The 24319-nt window shown below is 48.2% G+C and overlaps 1 protein-coding gene across 6 annotated transcripts in view; it reads right to left on the bottom strand.

The window, feature by feature from the left end:
• LOC309523882 (FK506-binding protein 15-like) overlaps window positions 1-24319 on the bottom strand; it is a 30701-nt gene that overhangs the window by 4550 nt on the left and 1832 nt on the right. For 3 of the 6 annotated variants that reach the window (XM_082208096.1, XM_082208099.1, XM_082208094.1), the window contains exons 2-22: window positions 19089-19198; window positions 18604-18742; window positions 17748-17817; window positions 16904-16978; window positions 15791-15889; window positions 15360-15509; window positions 14462-14530; window positions 13452-13595; window positions 13160-13302; window positions 12501-12549; window positions 10281-10400; window positions 9635-9716; window positions 8987-9072; window positions 8098-8188; window positions 6892-7001; window positions 5781-5888; window positions 4621-4715; window positions 3975-4077; window positions 2774-2806; window positions 1754-1925; window positions 604-740 (exon numbers count right to left, since the gene is read on the bottom strand). In XM_082208096.1, coding sequence (XP_082064222.1) covers window positions 604-740; window positions 1754-1925; window positions 2774-2806; window positions 3975-4077; window positions 4621-4715; window positions 5781-5888; window positions 6892-7001; window positions 8098-8188; window positions 8987-9072; window positions 9635-9716; window positions 10281-10400; window positions 12501-12549; window positions 13160-13302; window positions 13452-13595; window positions 14462-14530; window positions 15360-15509; window positions 15791-15889; window positions 16904-16978; window positions 17748-17817; window positions 18604-18742; window positions 19089-19198 — 2185 coding nt within the window. The remainder of the gene's footprint in view (window positions 1-603; window positions 741-1753; window positions 1926-2773; window positions 2807-3974; window positions 4078-4620; window positions 4716-5780; window positions 5889-6891; window positions 7002-8097; window positions 8189-8986; window positions 9073-9634; window positions 9717-10280; window positions 10401-12500; window positions 12550-13159; window positions 13303-13451; window positions 13596-14461; window positions 14531-15359; window positions 15510-15790; window positions 15890-16903; window positions 16979-17747; window positions 17818-18603; window positions 18743-19088; window positions 19199-24319) is intronic. The other 3 variants (XM_082208095.1, XM_082208097.1, XM_082208098.1) reach the window with 3 other exon arrangements.

Genomic DNA, 24319 nt, shown 5'->3' with positions numbered 1-24319 from the left:
AAGGAAACCAGCATTAACTAAGTGGTGGTCTGCAGACCACAGTTCAGGAGCCCTTGTAATAAACAGTAAGCAGAGAGACCTACGGCAGACATGAGAACCCAGCAGAGTGAGCAGAGGAGTTCCAAGGACAGGTGGCTCCTGCCCATTGAGGTGGGTGGGGCAGAAGGCAAGGAGTCCAATGACAGGCATAGCCACATCCTGATTGGCTGTAAGGAAGAAGGCAAGCCAGTGGTGGCTGGGTGAGGGCAGTGCCCTGTTTGCCTAATAGACTAGACTCCACTGACTATCACTTCTTGGGGGCCACCTGCCAGGAGTCAAAGTAGGTGGAGCAACACACGTTAATTTCCCCACTTGTCCCTTTCAATCCTCCCTTTAAGAATGAAAGAAGAAGCCCAGCCAGATGGGCGGGGTATAGATTCTTTCATCATAATCATCATAATCATTATTATTAGATCTTCCAGGGAGGCAAAGAACAGTCAAGGGTGCAAAGCTGTGGGGGAAGGGGAGGGGTGTGGCACTGGGATAATCCTAAGGGTCAGAGAGAGTTTTCCAGGGAGCCACTTTTGGCCTCGGGTGATGACTTTTGCCACCCCTGGGCACTACCTTCTCCAGATTCTCCTTCTTAATGCGGATATCAGCCAGCTCCTCTTCCAGGGCTGCCACCTTCTCATCCAACTTCTTCCCACTCAGCTTCTCCTCCTGGTATCTGCTTTTCATGACGTCAGACGATTTCTGAAGTTCTGTGGAGGTGGGGCAGAGAGCCGGTTAAGTGCATGTCCTTGTTTCCATCCACTGCTGTAGCTAAGCCTAAGTACAGCGCCATCTGCACTATATGCGTCAAACACTCACAGCTTCCCAGATAACATTCTGGGAAATGGGAACATTCTCTTAAGGGTGCTGAGGGGTGGTGGGAGACCGGAGACAGCTACAATTCCCAGACTGTTAAACTATGCTGGAAATTGCCGCTTAAGCAGGGCTCTCAACTTCAACACAACTATTGGCAGCTGGAATGAACCACACTTCCCAGGATTCCTTGGGAGAAAGCCATGACTGACTGCAGTGGCATGATAACGCTGTATAGTGTGGATGGGGCCTCCGTGTAACTTTAAAGACATACAGGTGAAACTTGAAAAATTAGAATATCATGGAAAAGTTCATTTATTTCAGTACTTCAACTTAAAAGGTGAAACTAATATATGAGATAACTCATGACATGCAAAGTGAGATATGTCAAGCCTTTATTTGTTATAATTGTCATGATCATGGCGTTTATAGACATATCTCACTCTTACACTGCTCTGCTCTTGCATGCAGGGCAAGGAAGGTGCAGAATCTGCACAAACCCATTTTCTATTATGTTACATTATGTTATTGTTTGTAAGCTGGAGATTCATTTCAACAAAAAGCAGCATAGAAATACAATCAATCAAGTTTGTAGAGATCAGAAGCTTGCCTTTTTTAAACAGATGGAATTAAAGTCAAGAGTCTTTTTGGAGATTGTGTGTCTGAGTTTTTAACAGCTACACTGCAGGAGGCCCTAAGGAGCAGGACCTCCAGAGATTGCTGGACTCCAACCCCATCATCCCTGGCTACGCTTGCTGGGGCTTCATAAGAGGTGAAGGCCAGTAATACTTGGAGGGCCACAGGCTCCCTACCCGCAAGCTAAAGAATTTCCTAGGATGATAAAACTACTCTGCATGTGCTTGGATAGTGCTCTTCTGCCATTTCAGCGCCTCCTCTCAGCTTCCCTTACCTGCCAGCTGTACACGGAGTCGGCTGACCTGGGCTTTCTGCCTCTCCGACTCTGTCAGGGCTTCATTCAGTTGGGAGTGGAGATCTGTCTCCTGCTTCTGATGACGGGTCAGCTCCAGCTGGAGCTGGGTGATCTGCGCCGTGGCTTCCGCTAGCTCCTTGCTGATTCTGACCTGCAACGCAAAAGAGACAGGAGAACATATGGGGAAGGAGAGCTCACAAGACCTTTCCTGGGAGGATGCAAGAGGTGTGCTTTTGGAGGCTCCCAAATGCTAAGAATGAGTCTCTCAGGAAACACCCTGCAGAACTGGTCTACTGGCAAGGCTATGAGGAGCAGGGGGAGGCAGAAGCCTTGGGCTTTTTAGTTAGTTCAGGAAAAAGCATGCACGACAAAGGTGCATAAAATGGAGAGCAGAATTTTCTCAGAAAATTCAAGACAGACATAAGAAAGGACATCTTCACACAGGAGCTCTCTCCCACAAGATGGAATGAAGGCCAAAAAGGTGGATGGCTTTAGCAGCAGATTAGACAAAAAAATGGGGCAGGAAAAGCTATCCACAGCCAGCAGCCACAAGGGCTAGGGTCTCCCTCCACTGTTGGAGGCAGCATGCTGTTCCTGGGAATTGCAAGTGGGGTGAGCGCAGATCCTGCTTGTAGGATTCACATCTGGTTGTGAGAATAAGACAGGCTTTGGGCCTGATCCAGCCAGGCAAAAGCACTCAAGGAGGGTGCAATGTAGGACTGGTGAGGGTGCGTGGCTTGGAAGGAGTTTTGAGGGCCAGGCACATAGGCTTCGAAGGTGGCCTTTAGTCCAGGGGCCTGGAGTCCCCCCCCCCTTATTTAGGAAAACCCATTGTCATTGAAGCTGGGATGCCAAAGCACAGAGAGGCTTCGCAACGAGAGACACCTGCAGAAGGCGTAGGGTTTTCCCCTGCAAAAAGTATGAAATGGTTGACCTGGAAAGTATGAAGGGAGTAAGGAAGTGCTCAGGTAATCAGGACACCCAAGGGCAATGCCTCACCTGGTCCCACCCCTGATCCAGTGGCGGCATGTGCTAGAGAGAAAAGCGGCGACAAGGAGAGGAGAGTTAACACCACCAGAAGCAAGAACAGCAAGAGGGGAGAAAGTTTTATCAAAAGAGGCAATGGCATTCTGGGTTAAGAGCACTCTGCTTATTCTGTGGTCCAAGGGCTGATTATATCACTGAAAATCCCAGCGGCCTCAGGGTAAGATGCATGGAAGATCCCTTAATGGCAGGGTTTGCACGCTGATGTCCAAGCAAGAACAGGCCACAGCAAACCTGGACTTGCATGCTCTCCCCTTACATCTCCTCCTCTCATGCGGCCAGAAACCCTGACACTTATGCCCAGCCAAGGTTTGCTGTGTTGCCTGGGACAACGAGCTGCAGCTAACATCAACTATGGGTAATATCAAACACACCAACTTCAAATGTTTGCTTCTATAAGCTAACTTCAGAAACTAATTCTACTTAACATTAATGGCTGTTCTCAGTCCAGACAACAGAGGAAGCAGCAGTTACCTAGAAGTGGAAACTCTCACACCCTTCTTCTTGGCTGCATAGGAGGAAGTGAGGGGGACATTCACTGTCCTTGCTCACATCATGCCAATCCACAGTTTAGCATGGCATGTGAATGCAGCCAATGAAATCTTACTGTGGACCAATGTGGTGCATTTTTTTTAGTCACAGTGTTAAATTTTAAAGGGACATTCTGTCCTCTCAAATTCAACCTGAGGTGCTTTGCAAAGGATTACCTGAAGCTTATGAATCTTTTACCTGTATGTGCATGTATACCTAGACTGTCATTTCTTCTACAGTGGTACCTCGGGTTAAGGACTTAACCTGAAACTGTTCTTAACCTGAAGCACCACTTTAGCTAAAAGGGCCTCCTGCTGCCGCCGCTGCACAATTTGTGTTCTCATCCTGAAGCAAAGTTCTTAACCCGAGGTACTATTTCTGGGTTAGCAAAGTCTGTAACCTGAAGCGCGTGTAACTTGAAGTGTATGTAACCCGAGGTACCACTGTATTTTGTTGTTGCTGCTGCTCAGAAATGTAACTTCTTTCTGGCCTGCAGGCAAAGGGGGATTGTGACCTGCACTAGCAATTCTGAACTCAAGGACGGGATCCTGGGATAGCACTTGCCCTCCCCACAGCCTCAGTCACTTGGCCCTCCTGTTGTGGCTGTCACACTGCCAGGGCTTACCTTCTCCTGTTCAGCATGTAGGACCCTTGCCTGGGTGTGCTCCATGGTCCTCTGCAGTGAGCTGTTGCTCTGCTCAGATAACAGGTTGCTCTGCTCCACATAGCTGGGGGAAGAATTGTTTTTTACACACGTGAATGTTTGCATGATTTGATACTTTCCATCCTCTCATGTAAAAAAAACATAAATCAAGGCAGCATCATATGTAGATCTCACTTTTGAAAAGCCACCCTAGGAGAGCTTCTATCCTTTATATCAGAATCATAATAGTTCTTATTTTATGTTCCATCTTTCCTCAAGGAGCTCAAATACTGGTATATAGTTTTCCTCCCTTTTTTATCTTCACAAGCCTGTGAGGTAAGCTTAGGCTGAGAGTGTGTGACTGGCCCAAGGTCACCTTCAAGGCAGAGTGGGGATTGGAACCCTGGTCTCCCAGGTCTTACTCTGACAGACCCTCTTAACTGCTACCCCACACTGGCTATATTCCTGTATTCCTCTATTTGTCCATCCAGCCCAGTACTGTCCACTCTGACTGGCAGAAGCCTTGGGGTGCCTGGGGATTGAGCCAGGCCACCTGAGCTTTAGGCTTCAGCCACAAATACCAGCTGTTTCTCATAGAGCATCAAAAGTGAGCAAGAGTCTCCCTCACCGTTGGTTGCGGTCAATCAGTTCACCAATCTTCTTGTTCTGCTCCTCAATGCGGCTGCTCTTCTCAACGATTTCCTGCTTCAACCTCTCATTTTCCTGTGGCACAAAGAGCAAAACGGAATGTGTCAGAGGCAGTCCTGGCCTCTACAACTCTCACAATCTCCAGCCACAATCTCTTCCCCAACCTCTCTCGGGGACCCAGATTTGAGGAGAGAAATCATTGTGGTCTTCCGCCATGGTCATGGACAGAACATGGGCAGTTTGGAGCTGCTCCCCTTTAGCAAGCCTCTTAGGTAAACTTTATTTAGTAAGCAAATTGCGAGACAGCTGTACTGCATGAAGCCATGGAAGCAAGATACATGGTAGAAGCAAAATACAACACAGAAATCCAAGCTCTGAGAATGAATAAAATCAGTTTCACAAACTCTGATACAATAAGCCCATCTATTCTACTCAACTTTAAAAAACAACACCATTTCAGCAGGTATAAAACTTGATCTGCACAACTGACATCTCAGGATGGAAGCCCTCCAAAGCAAGCATGCTTTCAAGAGGCATGTGAACAGCGTCACACTAGGCCCTGGTCTGATTTGGGCTGGAAACTGTCTGGAGCTGCAATACTAAAAGCCCAATTGCTAGTGGAGCCTTAGAGGAACTGGAACAGAGGAAGCTCCCTTAGCTCAAGCCAGATAGTTGCGTGTATCCAGCTCAGTGCAGCCTCCAACAGGGGCAAAGAACCTCTGCCAGTCCAAAGGCTGCCTTGCCTCTGGATCAACTGTCCAGGTGTGGGCGGGACTAGGGACAAAAGTGGGTGGAGCAACAGATGTGGCTATAATACAGGAGACTAGAAGTCTCTACACCGATTGCTCCACATCCAGGCTAGACACTTCCAGCTGGCCAAAAGAACTCAAGGAAGGTGCAGAGCAGGAACAGGGAAGGACAGGGCAGCATCTGTGCCCAAGGCTCCCCACTGACTGGCAGCGTCTCCTCCAGGGTTTCAGGCACAGGGTCTCTCTCAGCCCTGCCAGGAGACACCACTGGGGACTGTACCCAGGACCTGTTGCCTGCGAATCACATGCTCTGCCGCTTAGCTGTGACCCTTCACCTGAAGGTAAAAGCAAGGTTCTAGTCTTCATGCTCTCAAGTAGACAGGCTCTTTACCTGCAGGATACGCTGGATGTTACTCATGATCATAGAGGTTTCCATGGTAACAGAAGAGACGCCTGGCAGCAAACCGGGGCCAGAGTTTTGCTTCCGTAGTTCCTCCAGCTGCAAGGGATGTGGGGAGAGAAAGGAAAAACAAAAAGGAGATGCAGCTTGAAGCATCAGCACACGGGAGAGAAGAAGCCAGATCAGGCCTGGGCCCTTTGAGCTGCTCACTTGTTTGCCAAGGAGAGAAACTGACGGGAGCACAGGAACCTGGCTCAGTATCAGACCACTGGGTCCATCTAGCTCAGTGCTATCAACACTGGCGGGCAGCATCTCCCTGGGTTTGCAGACTGGGGTGTCACCCAGTCCTTCCTGGAGACGTCAGGGAGCTAACATGGAACCTTCTGCATGCAAAAAGGTGCTCCACCACCTAGCTGAAGCAACTTCCCTCGTCCCAAACCTCCCCCCCCATCAGAGATTAAAAAGACAATTCACAAGCCTACTATAAAAACAGCTAGATACAGTTCTCCAAACAGTATGAAACAGAAGCAAAACCTGAAGATAGACTGATTTATTATTTCAGAAAATGTATAAACTGCCTGATATATGTATTTTTTAATGAACATAAAACGCCACAGTTGTTTAAAAGCCTTAAAACATTTGAACAACAACAATCAATACCAGGCAGGCACCTTCACTCTACAGGCAACTCCCCATCTGTGGGCGCACCAGTTTTGGCCCTGCAGGGGTGCGGGTCAGGCTGACATGCACAGTGCCTCAGAACGCAAACCCCGTGTAAATGGGGAACTGCCTGTACCCTTTTCGGCACATGCTTCTTTAGATCTCTAGAATGCTGATAGGTTTCTAGTTTATCGCTGGTTTTAATTTTTTGAATATTTAAATCGTTTTTACTAATAATTCTATTGTTTTATTCTTTTTGTAAAGTGCTTTGAGTTTTTTTATGAAATAAAATAATCAACAATACAAAACCAACACCTCAGGGGAGGGAGCTTTTCAGCCCACTGGAAAAGCCTGTTGCAAGAAAAACACCTTCCTATTGTTTCTGGAAAGTGCTAGCAAGGCAGTTCTTAAGCAGCTTCCTATCCTGAAAGTTCTGTATTACCTTGACTGACAGCTGGTCCATCTTGTCAGCCACCTTCCCAACGGCCAGGCGGATCTCTGTGTTCTGCTGCCGGGTCTCTGTCAGCAGGAATGAACCAAGGTCTCCAGCTGCTGTGACAGGAAAGAAAACTTTGCAAGGTTGTGTTTGTTACTGTTGTTTCAAAATGAGACTGCCAGCAGAAGCAAACACAGTGGTACCTTGGGTTCAGGTTACAGATTCCGCTAACCCAGAAATATTACCTCGGGTTAAGAACTTTGCTTCAGGATGAGAAGTGAAACCGCGCAGCAGCAGCGGGAGGCCCCATTAGGTAAAGTGGTGCTTCAGGTTAAGAACAGTTTCAGGTTAAGAACGGACCTCCGGAACGAATTAAGTACTTAACCCGAGGTACCACTGTAGAAGTGGACAGGGCGGGAAGAGAGGGGTCACACCAATAAGAAAGGGCAGGGAGAAAAGAACACAGTTGTCCTTGAGCATCTTAACAAGCAGCCCTGAATCTTCTGGGTGGGGGACTTTAAGGCAACTTAGCTGCCTCTTCCCAGCTTTTAAACGGCTGGAATAAGGCAAAAGGAAATGCTTCTTCACACAGTGCAGATTTAAACCGAGCAACTCTCTTCTGCTGGAGGCAGTGATGGCCACCAACTTGGATGGCTTTAAAAGAGGATTGGACAAATTCACGGAGGAGGAGAAGGCTATTGATGGCAACTAGGCCATGAGTCCATGTTCCGACTTCACAATTGGGGGCAATAAATGCTTCTGAATACCAGCTGCTGAAAAGCACAGGAAGGGAAAGGTGCTCAGATCCTGCTTGTGGCTTTCCCACAGGCATCTGGTTGGCCACTGTAAGAAGAAAATGCTGGACTACATGGGTCACTGGCCTGATCCAGTAGGCTGTGATGCTCTGAACGGGGGGATTTCTAACTTTCACCGAGTCAATGCTCAACAGGTAGGATTTCATTTCCTGGGCTACAGAGGCAGATGCTCAACATTCCCTATCCGTACCAGTCTGGGAAATATGGGTGTCTTAATTAATACTGGTGAGTCACCATTTCTTTCTCTTATTATTTATTGTTTGCTTTCTTCATATATGGCAAGCCTGCTACCAGACTTTTGGGTTGTCAACAATGTTTATAAAGGGGTTTGCTTTTTTAAAAAAGTTAATGTTTGGAAGCAGTTCCCAAAGCTACATAGTGCACAGTTTGAACATACCTTGGAAAGGAGCTGGGCACAACCCAACAGGCTGGAGCTGGGAAACTGCGGCACTCACTTGGGGGTAAGCATATGGCATCCCTGCATAAGGCTGAGAACACAGGTGGGGGAGGGAAAGGAGAGTCAGGTGACTTGTCACACTGACCAAACAGACGGCAACAAGGTCCCCCATTAAAACAGCGGGATTGCTTAAGCCTGCTCTCAAGGGCTAGAAGACCCAAAGGCCAAGGACTGCAAGGGATCCTCTCCTGCAAAAGGCAATGATGGACAACCATTTGGGCAGCTTTAAAAGAGGATTGGGCAAATCCATGGGTAGGCGCCTATTGATGGCTACTGGCCTCGACAGCTAATGGCTGGAAGAAGGAATGCTTCTGAATGCCCGTTGCTGGAAACTGGAGGAGGGGAAAGAGCTCTTGCATGCAGGCACTGTTTGTGCACTTTGCACTGGGGCATCCAGATAGAACTGGTGCCCCCATCTGAACAGGATGCTGGGCAAGATAGGCCATTGGCCTGATCCAGCAGAGGTTCTTCTTACATTCTTCTAAAGATCATCCAATATATAGAAGATCCCCGTTGGATTTGGTGGAAACTACCTCAGCACTGCCGAGGTAACAAACTGCTTCCCTCCAACCCAAGGCAATGGATGCTGCCAGTTCTTAATCTAGCGCTTTTGGGATTTGCACCGAAGGGCTATTACCTTCATGGTTATGCTGCCCCCTCCCTATTTTGCAAATGAAGACCTGACACTGACAGAAAAGGATGAGGAAACTTAGTCAAGCCTGCTAGTCGCATGCCCCTGTCTTGAGCAAACCAGGGAACAGAGCATGATGTTGTGGCTCACCTGGCAACCTATGAAAGAACCTTTCCTTGCCTACAAAAGACTCCTTACCTGACAGTTTTGAGGGGTTCTTGGAAGAGGTGGGTGTGGCTGGGGGGCAGCAGGCGCCTGGAGCCCCAACACAGCTGGATGAGGAGCTAGGAAGAAAGCAGAGGCATCAGCGTTGCCCATCTCAATACAAGCAGTCCATCATCATCATCATCATCAACATCAAAATGTTTGTCTCTATTTCCACCCAAAGGAGCCCAGAGGAGTCAGCACACAAACAGATCAATTCAAGCATCTAAGCACAATGCCAGTGACCGATGCAGACTCTGCTCAAGCTGATCTACAGCAAATGAAGGACACTGCTCCCCCCATCCCCACACATCCAGATTTCCTCCGCTTTCCATGCACAATCATCATGCTGGCTTCTGGGTTGTGTCCAACTAAATTCTACTGAGTAGAGCCACTGCACTCAAGAAGAACCCTGCCAGATCAGGCCAGTGGCCCATCTAGTCCGGCACCCTCTTCTCACAGTGGCCAACCAGGTGCCCCCATGGGAAGCCTGCAAACAGCACCTGAGCGCAAGAGCCCTCTCCCCTCCTGCGGTTTCCAGCCACTGACAGCCCTCTCCTCCATGAACTTGCCTAACCCTCTTTTGAAGCCACCCAAGTTGGTGACCATCACCAAGGCACAACAAGGGAACACACTTTTTACCTTGCATTGCCCACTGAGGAGGGGCCATTGGACGGTAGTCGTTCGGACAGAGGGTTGAAAATTCTTGAATGACATGCGGCTCCTGAAGAAGAAAGTGCACAATTAACCCTCCTGGGAAGTGGAAAGGGACCCTGGAGGCTTCAAATCCCACATTAACGAGAGAGAGGCATGCCAGAACATTTGTAGCTATGGGGTTTTTTAATACGTTGTAAGCCGCTTTGAGCATTGTTTTAACTTGGGAAAGGCGACATACAAACAAAATGATTGATGATCCTTACAAGGCTTTCCCTCAAATTAAGATTCAGACCCAAAAAATGTTTGGGGTGACTACTGGATCTAGGGAGGGCAAGACCCTCAGTTTCATGCAAAAGGCCCCAGGTTTGATACCCGGTAGGCAGGGAATGCCCCCTCTCTGAAACCCTGGAGAACCACGTAGCTTTGTAATTAACTAGAAAAAGGGCCCTCCCCTCCTTCACTTCCAGTCAGTGTAGACAGTAGGGAGCTAGGTGGATGAGCAGTCTCACTTGGCATAAGGCAGCTTGCTATGTTTGTCAACCATCATCCTGCCAACCTACCTGAATTTCAGCAACAGCCAACACACACACAACCCCCACTGAAAAGAACCTGGGAATTGAAGCTAACACACCTCTACCTCCTTGTCAGCTGAGTCTTGCTGGGGTGCAAATGTGCTGGAGGGGACAGGTAGCATAGGCTGACCCATCTTCGCCATACGGGAAATCAGTTTCACTTTTGTTACATCAGGATTCTGTCCAGGGAAAGAGAAAGGGGGGCGAGAAGAGAAGATGAGAAATTATATAATTGGCCATCCAGGCTTTTCAGAAACAAAGTTATTGTTTGTCAGAATATGACATCAGGCTATAAAACAGGGAGGGTGATTGAGAGAACCTTCCATCTACATGTTGTCGGCTACAACTCCCCAAGCCAAAGTGACTTCATTGCCCAGCTAAGGAAAATAAAAGTGGTTTACAAGCTCATACAACAGCTTAAATTGCATTTAGATTTCCAATCTTCCTGCATTAGATATCTTCATGGTTTCTTAAAAAAAGAGAGAGATTCCTCTTCCCATATCATGGGATGCATCCAGTAAAACAACCTCTCATACCCTTTCAAAGCCTAACAGTGGGATTTCAAAATGGTGGTGAGGACTGTCACATCCCCTGGGCAGGATTAAGACAAGGGGACCAGAGCCCAAGCAAGATCCCCTAAGACAGTGTTTCCCAAACTTTTTTGGGCAACGGCACACCTGTTTAAGGAAAAAAATCTCGCGGCACACCACCGCGGCACAGCCCCGTGACGTCAGCGCGCAGCGTCACGCCGGGAGGGACGCACGAAAGTGAAAGTTTTTTCCCTCCCCCTTGCCGGGGAACCTCCAAGCTTTGGGGGTGGGAGGAGGCAGCAGAGCGAGGGACTGAGGGACGGCGGCAACTGAGGCGGCGGCGGCTGTTGTGGTGGTGGTGGCGGCGATAGCGGGCGGAGGAGGCGGCGGCGGCGGGGCTTGAGGAGCCGTCGCCGGGAGTTGCTGCTGCTGTTGTTGCTGCTGCTGCCCGGACATGCCGGCCTCCTCCTTCTCCGCTGTCTCGCGCTCCTCCCTTTTGCACGCGCTGCCCCGCCGCTCGGCACCACCACCGCGGAGCCGCCCCCGGCTCGACGCGGATCCTCGCCGCCGCCGCCTCTCACCGCCCGACTCGCCCGCCTCCCTCCCACGGCACACCAGCCAATGTCTCACAGCACAGAAGTGTGCCGCGGAACACCGGTTGGGAAACACTGCCCTAAGAGAAAGCAGTGGTTTGTCCTCCCACCCCCTCGCCCTGTGGCTTCCTTTGTGTGCCTGACAATGCATGTCAGATGCTCAGTACTTAGGCCTTAGTTAAGGGCATATCAACCAGCTGAAAATGACGGCAGAACTGAGATAAATTCAACAGAGTAAATAATTTTTGATGGGTGTAAAAGTGGAAAACTGATTTGAATGGTATACTAAAATATGCCAGAATGTATAATATATAAAATGAACCATGGAAGGAAAAGAAGGGAAATGACTGGATATTTTACAGTTTGTAAAATGTTTATTTTGAAATGTAAAATAGAAAACTTTATAAAAATTATTATAGAAAAGGGCACAGCAACCTTCACCAACCTGGGGCCCTATAGGTGTAACGGACTACAACTCCCATCAACCCCCAGCCAGCATGCCCTCTGATAGGAAATGGGAATGAAATACACAGATAATCAACTAAGATGTTGTAAACATGCACACCCATTGGGGGGGGGGATTACATTTATAGAACCTTCCAATGCGGGGGGTTTTTTCCTCATGAACACACCATTTCCTTGCTACCTTTTCACTCTAAAACTATTAATGAAAGAACCTTAAAACTGATTATTATTATTATTATTATTATTATTATTATTTTTAAAAACCCGCTTAGAAACCCATCTCAGAAGTCTATGCAAGCACAATATCAAATGTTAATTACTCGTAGTCACTGATGATATGCTTTTCCTGTGACACACCGTATTTTTCCATGTATAAGACTAGGTTTTTTCTCTTAAAAATATTGTCAAAAATTAGGGGGGATCTTATACACGGATACATCTACCCCCATTTTCTTAAAACATGGGAGCATCTTATAGACGGAAAAATACTATATCTTTATTACGTGGGAGCTTTTATTTAAAAATATATATCACAGGATCAACAGGGAAATGTAACCTGAGTTTCTCAAAAAATGCCCACCAATAAGGATCCCTCTCTCTGTGAGAGGACCAAGTTACTTCTCATTGCTTTGGTCACATTCAACAGGAACTATACAATCAATAGGCAGATTTGGCTCCAATGGGGACTTACCGCTAGTTGTTCGCTAATAGAGCTTGATTTGGCACGCACAGCTGGCTCCCTGCAGTATGGAAGGAAGGGAGTTAACAGACCTGAGCATAGTAGGAAGAGTCTGTTAAGGGGTAGGATACACAAACTGGCCTTTAGGACTCTGCCTCGGCCAAACCCCCAACAACCCCACCTCATTACCTCCCCAAGGGAGCTTGAGCCTGGCTGGAATGTGTCCTTGAACTGTGACAGTGCACCTTGCTTCCCTGGACAGGGAGAGGTGTGTGCAGAAAGAAGCCCCACATGGTGTATTTTCTGGCTGCACAGAAGGCAGGAGCAGTATCTATTGCTCTGTCCACAGGAGCCCCAGCCCAGCCCTGGAATGTGGCCCCTGCCAGGTTGTCTATGAGACAAGGTGGCCTTCAGGATTCTTTGGAGGAAGCCACAGCTGTTGAAATTGGCATGGCGCTATTTGGAACGTATGATTTGTTGAATTTGTATACCAGACTTCATCCGTAGATCCCAAGGTGGTACAGTGCAGATGGGGCCTGAGTTGTGCAGCTGAGGTGAAGGCTGAAAGCCTCAAAGACAGAGGTGGCAACCTGTTTACTGCAGAGTTAGGATGGCACAACTGGGAGAATGGAAGGCTTAAAAGCTAAGAGCACCCTCAATTTATTTCTCACCCTGGCTTTGGAGCAGGTGTAGGAGGAGTCAGCCATGCTGGGTCTGTAGCAGGGCTTTCTGATTGCGGTGCTGGTGAAGGTGTGAGGGAGTCCCTGGGGCCCAGGCTCTGTCCAGCGGAGTCAGCACCCTTTGCAAACCTCACCTAAGGGAGCAAAAAAGAGGCATCACGGAGTCTGGTCAAGGCAACCACTGCCTCCATTTGTAGAACTTTATCCAGGCAGTAGACCAACCACCCAACAACCTTCTGAGGTTCTCTTGGTTGCTAACACGTTGGGAGGAAGACACACTCACCCGTTTGACTTCCACCTCAAAGGCCAGAGTTGAGTCCGGAGGAATGCGTTCAGCTTCTCCCGAAGACCCGTAAGCCAATGCTGGCGGGATGAGAAGGAACCGCCTGCCTCCTCTCTTCATGCCAATCATCCCATCTTCCCAGCCCTTCAAGTTCCAGAAATGGAGAACCAATCAGAAAACAAGTTTGGGTGACTGCCTTAGCTAAATGCCAGAACCACACAGCCTTCGCCAACCTGACGTCATCCAGATACCTTGGACTCCGACTCCAATCAGCAGGCGCTGGCTGGGGATGATGGGAGTTGGGTGTCCACAGGATCTGTGTGTGCGTTTGTCAGGTTGGTAAAGGCTGGTCGAGAGCAGGGCACAGGAATACTGACAGTTCTCTTGCACTCTTGAGGACAGCACTGTAGTTTAAAGCAGGGATGAAAAACATTCCCTCCGCGGAAACCTTCTTGGTGGGGAGGCGCATGCCAGGAGTGGGTGAGGCAAGAGGGGAAAGTGGGAGGGGCAACGAATGTAATTTTTCCCTTTGTACAATAGGCTACTTTAGACACCCACTCACACTCCCCCCTGTCTCTCATCCAGGACAGCAAGAGGCAACACTGGAGGTCCAGGACTGTTTTGGTCCAGGCCACAGAGGAGGCTTGGCGAGGGGCATGGCCTGGGGTGAATCCTGAGGGCCAGTTTCAGTCCCTGCTGGGCCTGAGGTTCCCCCACCCCTCCTGCAAAGAAAGGCCAAGCCTGACTGACCAGTAGGGCAGGATCAGGAATTTTGCAGGGATCGAGGAACCCTGTTTGGGCCTCCCACTCCAGCAGATCCTGGCAGGCGTAGACAAGCTGGGACAGCTACCTGCCTGCTGTTCTTGAGGAAGCCATTTGATCAGGGTTTGAGCTCAATAAACATCACTGCTATTCAGCCTTCCACACAGCCCGGGCTGCTGAACTCTGCTTAGATGTGGAAGTGGAAGAAAGAATCCTTGCACTGTGGTGGGAAGATAGCGCCATCTTACCTTGATGACCTTGCCAGAGCCTAGCTTCAGACGGAGCAGCTTCTCTTTATTTACATTCGAGTCAAAAACCTGTTCCAAAAGTGGAAGGTCAATGGGGTGAAATTACTTTTAATGCAGAAGGTAATAGGTTCACGTTCCGCTACTCTAGTTGCTGAGCCAACAGCAATGAGTACCGAAGGACGGGGCACAGCTCAGGGACACAGCACCTGTTTTGCAGGCAGAAGGTTCCAGGTTCATCCCTGGCATCTCCAAGTAAGGTCAGGGAAAGGCTTTTGCTTGGAAGCCTGGAGAGCTACTGCCAGTCAATTTGGGCGATGCCAACCTAGACCAGGTGGCCTGATGCAGTGCAACGCAGCTTTCTATATTGAATTCCCTACCTAGCGGTGCCTCCCATGTTGCAGATTGGGTAAAATGAGGTTGAGAAATAGGATCTAGTCCTTGGAGACAGGTGTAGCTTAGGGCCTAACAGCATGTGCTTCCCAGGAAGAAGGTCCTGGGTTCCCTCCCTGGCATCTCCAGTTGAGAAAGGGAGGCAAGGCTGGGCAAGGCCTCACCTCTGGAGAGCAAGCAATGCAACCCCCATGGAAAAGCACTGGCTAGAGCCCATTGGGGTTGGGGTCAAATGCACATTGAGCTGTGAAGCAAGCTGGGTGAACCTCACCAAGTCCCTCTCCTGTTTCAGGAGGAATTTCCTTGCAATGTTATTGAAAGGCAAAAAGACGGGGTTGTGGGAGAAAAGGGCTGTATGCAAACTATAAACCAGGAGTGGGAAAGCTGTGGCCATGAAGTGCTGCTAGAGACTTCAACTCCCATCATCCCCAGCACCTGGAGGATGCCACAGTAGTGCCCTATATGCAGTATAAAAACAGTATCAGCCACCCCCTCTGCCAGGTCTCACCTGCCCAAGACTACCGTTCTGGAACAGCCAGCCTGTAAAAGTGATCTCCAGGGCATCTCCAGTCTCCACACCTTGGCCGTCTCCGAGAACAAGATCCTGGCACACCACTGAGTCTGGAGAACGGCTGCTGTTATACTTGGCAATGCACAGCTGCAAGGAGGAAGAACCAAGGCCCTTTGTGTCATTAGCCTGCATTGTCATCTGCACCTATGCAATCTGACCCAGCGCAGCACTGGCTGAAAACCCCAGGGGCCTGAAATAGCCCCAACTGGCTACACCACCATTCCTTGCCCTCCCTGGATACTTCTTAGTAGTTGGCAGAGAAAGCATCTGGCGACTGATGCAAGAGAGCTGACCTCCCACGAACACTAGTTCAGTGTCTGCAGGTCAGCAACCCCCCCACCCCAAAATGCAATGCACGCCTCTGGCACCTGTTTGCTGAAGTCCACAGCCGCCATTTCTGATTCAAACATGATGGACCAATTCTGCCTCTGATCATCATAAAATGTGCAGTAGTTGTTGGGCTGCACCTGCGGAAAGAGAAAGGAGAAAGTGGAATTCTGAGCAGAAGACAGCCTCTGCTCAAAACAACTTTCTTCCTGATGGGTCTTGCTAAAGTCTTTGGGTTGTGTCCCAGTGTTAGCCCTACTCAGAGCAGACCCATGAAAATTGATGGACATGATGAACTTTGGTGCATTAATTTCAGTGAGTCTACTCTAAGTACACACACACACACACCAACGTCTGTAGTGTGTCATGTTTAGAAATGGAAAAATGCTATAGGACTTCGGGGTGGAGGGCTACCCCAAGGGATGTTAGCTACAGTAGGACAGAGGGCAGAATGTCATCTACTTTACTTTGTTACCTCTAGGTAAGCGTTTTAACCATAGAGGGGCCCCTTGGATCTAACACTACTCGAATCTAATGGGTTGCAACAAGCATTAGCCCTACTCAAAGCAGACCCACTGAAATTAATTGACCACAGTTGAGACCTCATATGCAATGTGCTTTTCAAACAATATCATACCACCAAAGAATCCTGAGAATTGCAGTTTGCAAAGAGTGCTGAAATGTTATTGGGAGACGCCCCTACTCCCCTCACCACAGGGTTACAATCCCCCCCAGTTCTGTACTAAGAGGGACAGACCGTTGAAACAGGAAGATCGCTGAGTGTGACCTTGGGCCAATCACTGCTTCTCAGCCTCACCTCCCCCTACAGGGTGTTTGTGGGGATTAAATGAGGCAAAAAGAGAACCACACATACCACCTTGAGAAAAAGGAGGCATAGAAATGCAAAAAAATAAGCAAAAAGGCAGACCATTAGGTTTCCAGGATTTTTTTGCATCAATTATTTTTGCTGACCTTCTGGATGCACAATACCTGGCTTATGCCGAGTGATTTCTATTACTACATGAGAGATCTCAAGGCAGCCCCACAGGGTTCCTAGAAGGTCTGCTGTCCAGGAGCCAACCAGCTCCACACCTCCTTAGCTTCAGCAAGATGCCTATGCCATGGTCCTTGCAGGTCTTAACACGAAAGCTTACCGTGAATACAAACCAGGCATCAATCCTGGCGGTTGCAATCTGCTGCTGCTTGCTGATGTAAAGAAGCACTCTGTACTGGATTCCAAAAGAGATAGAAGAAAACAGGAGCAAAAGTGAGGAATCAAAAACTACGGGGTTGGCTCTTTTCAAAAGCACCTGGAGCTGCTCTTATACCAGGTAGCATTTCCACAGCACCCCAACAGCCAAATGACATATTAACATACAAATACATCAGAGGTGTTCATTGTAGGAATTGCTTTGGCTGCAGGTGCCTGGCTTAGTTACATGTGGAGTGACTTCGTTACAATGGAGCAGGCGTGGGGAGCCTTTGGTGCTGAGCTGCAACACCCATTGGCTCTTGCCAGCATGCCCAGTGGAGAGGGATGATGGGAGCTGTCGTTCAGCGACATCTGGAGGACCAAAGGCTCCCTACACCTGGAGAAACCAAGGGGTGAGATCTGTCCTTTTCCGCCCAATCAGCTAAACGGGAATGACAGCCCAGTGTTTTATCCTGTCCCCTCCACCCTCACCTGCAACAGGGGAGTGGGACAAGGCAATCATACCAGAGTCTTCCTGGAATAAATGCATATATTTCCTGACATATTTTATCCGTTGCTTGTAAAACACCTGGGAATCCTTTCATAGCAAAGTGGGGCAGAACAAACCACTGAAGAGCTACTAACTGAGCTGAATGGACAGAGGCTGGAAAAACTGAATCCCTTTTGCAACATAAGCTGCTGAAACCCGCTTCCTTTTTTGAGTGTGGTGGGGAACGTTTATTGATTTTTCAAGCCATGACAAAGTTACCGTCTCACCTCCCTCTAGCCACACCTCCTCCTCTTACCTCCTTGGTTGCATTGCTGCCCACTACAGCTGCTCCATACTTGCCATGTTTCACATATTTCCCATTGGTACTGGAATGAGAAGAGAACACCTCTTAGCTTCCCACAATTGTTGCCACCATGCCAACCCCATGGGTTATATTAAGCAGCTTTTTACAGAGACTTCCCAGGGGTTGTGTGACTCCCATCAGCCCAGGCCATCTGGCCAACGGTGAGGGGCGATGTGGGGGATGGGTGGTAGCAGTCCAGCAACATTTTATCAGCCCACAAGCTCCCCATCCCAGGAGGTCTCTATCCTCATTTCAGTTCAGTGTTGGCTGGTGCCTCAATGGGGTGAATGCAGGGAGCCCAACTATAGGTGGCACCAGAGCCAACGACAAGAAGGGCCAGCTACGTCTAGGGCTGTCCCCATCCTCCTCCCTGCTGTGTTCTACCATGGCAGCATGGAGACTGAGGGGGAAGAGGAAGCTGACAGGAAGTCCTGCCCTCTGGATCGGTTGGACGTAAGAAGGCAGGCAGGTGGGAGCCAGCTGGGGGCAGAATGAGGGGGCGCCTTCCTACTGGACCTGCTTTCACTGGTGTGGCATAAGGCAAGGAAATCAACAGCACATAGAGCCAGAGTCAATGATATCCACAGCCTGATTCGTTGTAAAAAACAACAACCAGGTGGGTGGGGGCAGGCTGAGGTTGGGGAGGCAGTGCCCCATTTGCCCCAGTTGACCACCCCCCCACGGTTGTTCAGTTCCACCTCTTTCCGAACAAGCCAGGCAAGATGGAGAGATGATTGCAAAAGATGTGAGCACAGGACTTGGGTAGCAAGAACACACTGCAGCTCATCCCCTCTACTTTAGTACTCACAACAGATATGCATGAACAGCTGTAGCAAAGAAGACTGAATGCACTGCTGCAGTGGGTGCAGGAGCAGCAGCAGTGGGCGCAGCAGTGGGTGCAGCAGCAGCAGCTGCAGGAGGATGCTTCTGGGTGGGCAGACCTGCAGCTGGAGCAGCACATGAGAAGGGTAAGTGCTCTGTTACAAACAGAGCATTGCTTGCAAACATCAGGCCAACTTAGCTCCCTTGTCTTGGGACCAAGCCAGTTGCTCAGATTAATGAAAAACAGGAAGTTGCCTTGTATGGCGTCAAACCACTGGGTCCATCTACCTCAGTGTGGTGAATACAGACCACCAGCACCTTTCTGGGGCCCCAGGTCAGGGGTCTCTCCCCAGCGCTACTCGGGAGTTGACCAACCCAGTTGATTCTGTGGGGCTTCAGAACCAAAGGTTGGACTAGATGGTCCACAAGGGCTCGTCTTATGTTCCTAGGCATTGTGAACAGTTTACTTACCGGTAGCTGGTTGACCTTTTTTAGGCTGCTTGGGTGGCATGTATTGGAACAGCACATTTCCAGATTCTGTAGCTGTCTGATCCTGTCCAAAGAGAGAGGCCAGCCTGGTCCTGGGCAGAGAGAAAAGTAACCATTCACTTCATTCACAGATGCTCATGTTTCACTGCAGGTTGGCGATTTTGTTGCAGCCTTCCCCAAAGACCAGAGGGTAATGGATTCAAAAACTAGAATCCAGTCAGGGATTAGGATGTTGGCCACCCCACTAGGTCATAATGCTTGCCGAGGGGAGCTTTGCCCAGTCTCTCTTGGGGTAACCAGCCTGGAAGAGCTGTTGTAAGAAATTAATGCACACAACTAAAGGAGTAGACGCATTGTGGGTCTTCTCTAAGCAGAACTTAGTTGGAGATACCCCCTTCCTTTTCCTATCAAGTTTCTGTAACCTCTCTTCAGAACAAAAGAAAAGCCTGCAGGGTCTGGCCAAAGGCCCAGCGAGTCCAGCATTCTCTTCTTACAGTAGTCAACAGAACCCAAGCACAAGAGGCCTCTCCCCTCCTGTGGTCTCCAGCAACAGTTGTTCAGAAGCTCTGCTGCCGCCAACATGGTGAGCACAGCCACCATCGCTAGATTTCTCCTCCTTGAATTTTTCTAATCCTCTTTTAAAGTCACCCAAGTTGGTGGCCATTCCTGCCTCCTGCGCGAGAGTTCTGTAGTTTAACTGTGCATGGTGTGAGAAAGTACTTTCTTTTGCCTTTCCTGAAGGTCTTCCAATATTCAGCTTCATCGGATGTTCACAAGAGGGAGAGAAACTGTTCCCTATCCACTTTCTCCATGCCATGCCTAATTTGATAAACTTCTATCATATTACCTCTTACTTGCTTTTTGTCTAAACTACAAAGTCCCTAAAACTGAAAAGACTGCTGCCAAATTAGTGCACCCAGGCTTTTATAGAACCTAGTAAACAAAACAAAAATTTAAAGGTATCCATTATTGCAAAGATACAAGCCCTGCCCTTGCAGTTTACCCTTACCCCACACAGGTAGTTTCATAGCCAGGAATGTGGGGAGAGGGAATAAACCTGGCTGAACAGAAGTAGTTTTCCCTACAGACATTCAGAAGTATCTCATCTCAGGGTTGTTCTAGGAGTAGAAACATACCAGTTACCCCACATCCTAGCCCACTTCCCTGCACTCCTGAGAGCTAGAAACTTGCAGATTAAAACAAACGAACAAACACTAAGACCAAGTATCTTCAAACATTAAATTTCTAGACTTAGCCCCAAACTTCATGCTATACCAAGGGGTGAAGTGCCCATTTTAAATGCCTGACAGCACCCCAAACAGATGGTCCCGATGAAACAAACCCGTGGCTGTCTGCCAAAGGTACTCTGTTTGCCGTGGGTTCAAGTGCCCCAGTCGGTTCTCCAACTCCCACCCATTCAATGTTGGCTGCTGTTTTCTTGTGTCATTACCCCTCCCCTCTCTTTTCCATCCTGAAGCATCAGCCAAGTAAGGCGTGGGCAGTGGGGGGTGAATTAAACAGCTAAGGTTTCCAAAGGCAATTCTGCGTTTGCACAACAGCAAACCTCTGGAATAGCTGCATGACCTTGTGAGAGATATGAAAATCTATCCCGTATCAGCCCTAAGCAGTACTTATAGGATTCCAGCTAGAGAAAAACCACAAGTGGCAACATGCATGTTTGAGGGGCTCCCAAAAGAAGCGAGCGGAACAGAGATTGTGAGCTTGGCTTCTCCTTCTGGGGAGAGTGACATTCTGTGATGACATAGTAGATCCAGCTCACCCCACTCACGTGCCTACTCAGTTCCACTTGGAGGCAGGGAGAGCAAACTAAAGAAGAGGAAGTAAAACAGGAATTGGAGTTGGCAGGACCCTCAAAGCATTTCTTTCTTTATACACCACACCCCCTTGCCATAGCAGCAAACAAGTGTGTGATATATATACAAAATACAATTAAAACTTAAATAAAAATAGAGAAACTGTTAAAAACATCTAAAAGCATAACAAAGCATCTAAAACCAATTTAAGAACAGGAATCCAATCATGTGCCTGGAGAGGCTTGTTAAAACAGAAGAGTTTTCAGCAGGCATCTAGAAGAGCAGTGATAGTGCCTGCCTAATGTCAACAGGCAGGGAGTTCCAAAGTTTGGGTGCTGCCACATTAAAAGAAATGACTCCCTAGTGACAGATGGTACACGCATGGCCCTTGCCGAAGTGCAAGTTCCACAGGTCGAAAGGGATTAAACTGACAAGTACTGCATGGAGTACAGAAATGCCTTAAGTAATCTGGGACTTCAGCAGTGCCAAGATAGGATTTTCCTGTATCTCACAGGCTCTCTTTCCCATGGCCTCTCTAAACTAAAGTAGGGGATGAGAAACTTTTTTCAGACAAAGGACCTCATTCCCCTGTGGGCAACCTTTCAGGGGCCACATACTAGTTGTGGGTGGGATCAGGGGCCAAAGTGTGACTCTTACCTTACTGCACTGGTCAACTTTTTATTTTTATGTTCAATCTTTATGCATAATTTATGCTGCAACCTATATTTGGTTGCCTTATTAATACATCTGAAATTTGACTCTGCACATGAGGCTATATCCCATCCATGCAAAAGTCAGAGGTTTCCACACACCCCTCTCTCTATTTTCTCCATCTAGGGAAGCAAGAGGCACCATCACAGTTCAAGAAAACATTCCACACAAGCAAAAGCACCTGAGGTGTGCGCAGGGCAGGACCAGTCAGAAGAGTAAACCAGGGAGTGGGCATCACCTTGGTAAAGGCCTGAAGAACTGAATTCCAAAGGATCTCTCTGCTACCACATTTGTACATTAACTGAACTGGTGATGACTGGTTTCCATTGGGACTGGTGGGGTGGAAGGCTGGGAGCCCAACAGTAGGAGGAGGCAGAGCCAGGAAAGTCTGGTGGTGTTGTCCCCATCCTCTTCCTTCCTGCTGAATTCTACAATGGGAAAACTAGGGCCACCCCTTGGACTGGTGGGCATAGACAAGAAGGGACGCAGGTGGGAGCTGGCTAAGGGAAGACTGAAGTTGATGGGGCAGTGTCCCATATTCCCTAAAACAGCAGCCTCTGATGGCTTCCCAAGAGCTTAAAAGTTTGACACTGTTACTCAGAATCATGACATTTTCCCTACTTGCGCACCGAAAGCACTTAAAAGAGCAGTTCTTTCCCCCTTAAAAATTAGCATCAATATTCAACCAGGCATTAATCACATTTTCAAGCTTCTTTTCATATCCTTCAAGGCTATACAGTTTGATGATGATGATGATGATGATTTTGTAAAGGCACAACCTTAGGTGAAAAGTCTCATAAGTGAAAGCCAAGATTCCCAATACAAATATATTAATAAAAAAAAGTCCAGTAGCATCTTAGAGACCAACTAAGTTTGTTCTTGGTATAAGCTTTCATGTGCATGCACACTTCTTCAGATACACACCTAGTTGTTCTCTAAGGTGCTACTGGACATTTTAAATTTTTTTTTAATATATATTTCGACTGCGTCAGACCAACACGGCTACCTACCTGAATCTATTCCCAGTACAGTATTTCTCAGTTCTATGCCAAGAACTAGGCTCTGAGCGCAGTAGTGGTACAATTGAGGAATTCACCAAGCTCCTACACCAGCATTTCCTCAGTGTTTGCCCTTCTGAATTCTTTTAGATTCCTGTTTTTTCTGAAAATCCTTCCTAAACTGGAAACTAACACCAAAGATCTTTCTTATTCCTCAATGTATTGCCAGTGATGATGATGCAATGTTCCTTGCTGGATCAGGGTTCATTTTTACATGCCTCCTCATCCAGGAATCCACTACCACAGGTACAGCCAACAAGTCAATGAATGGCACCCCAACCTAAACCCAACTGCACTTGTTCCTTTTGTGCAATCAGTATTCACAGCTTGCTTATCTCACTAAATTCTTGCAACATTCACTCGGGGTCCAGACAGTTAACCTCCCCCATTGCCACCCTTAAGAGTTCCAAGGCAACGGCCATCCAACACCATCATGTCAGCTCACGATATTGGGGGGGCATCAGCAGTTCTCCAGAAATTACTGGACTACAACTCCCACTGTCCCTGGCCTTCAGCCATGCTGGCAAGAACTGACAGAAGCTGGAGTCCAGCCATAGGTTCCTCATCTCTGCCTTATGCCCTCCTTGTGGCCCTCTGACATGGCAATGCCCATAATAATTCCTAGATAAGAGCTCTAGCCCCCTTGCTCTGGAAGAATGTTCTACTGTGGGGCAATCTCTCCTTTGGAGGGACAGATTTAGGAGGAGGTAGTTATGGAAACAAGGCAGAGCCTTCTCCCCACCAACCATCATAAAACATGAGAGGTGAACACCCAAGGAAAATGTCATGCCTGAAAGGAAAAAGATCAGGAATGTAAGAAGCTGTCTTCTATCAAACGAGACCCTTTGTCTATCTAGCTCAGTACTGTCTACTGACTGGCTGTGGCTTTCCTGGGTTTCAAACAGGGGGCATTTCCAGCCCTACTTGGAGATACCAGGGATTGAACTTAGGACCTTCTGCATGCAAAGCAGACACTTCATTTTGTTCCCAAAGCATTCCAAAAGAATCAACTCAGCTAATCAAAGGACTTTACCTTCAGCCTTGGGGCGGGGGGAAGCTGCAGCTTGGGGAAATGTCTTTTGCAGTAGGAAAAACAAGCTAAGTTGAGCTGCAAGAGGCGCTGCCCTGATTTAGTTTCCCAAGGAGACTGACAGACATCCCTCAAGTCAAGCTGATGCCCTTGCAGAGGATTCTCATTGCTTTGGCAGAGAAATGTGAGGTGGAAGACAATTTAGTATGTTTAGGTTTTGTATACCCTGCCTTTAGTTGTATAAAGCATTGAATTTTTGTTAGTTTACTTGTCTCTGTGGTTCCATAATAATTTGAGGGGGGGGAAGATTTTTTTTAAAACCTCCTCAACTTGCCCAAGCACCCCAGCCCAGCTTGAAGGCCATTCCTGTGTGTGTGTGGTTGGATGTCTTCTTCCTAGGAACATAAGAAGTGGCCTTACATTGAGTCACGTCCTTGTTCCATCTAGTTCAATTTCACCTATAGCAACAGCTCTCCAGAGTCCCAGACAGGGCCTCATCTGCACTACACATTGGAAGCACTATTATACCTTTTTATGCCCTCATGGCTTCTCCTACAAAGAATCCTGGGAATGGTAGTATGTTAAGGCCAAGAATAGTAT

This window comes from Podarcis vaucheri (genome assembly GCF_965113315.1).
Source record: "Podarcis vaucheri genome assembly, chromosome: Z".
Taxonomy (NCBI): Eukaryota; Metazoa; Chordata; class Lepidosauria; order Squamata; family Lacertidae; genus Podarcis; species Podarcis vaucheri.
The sequence above is the reverse complement of the archived record's forward strand: the minus strand, read 5'-3'. Positions and strand labels throughout refer to the sequence as shown.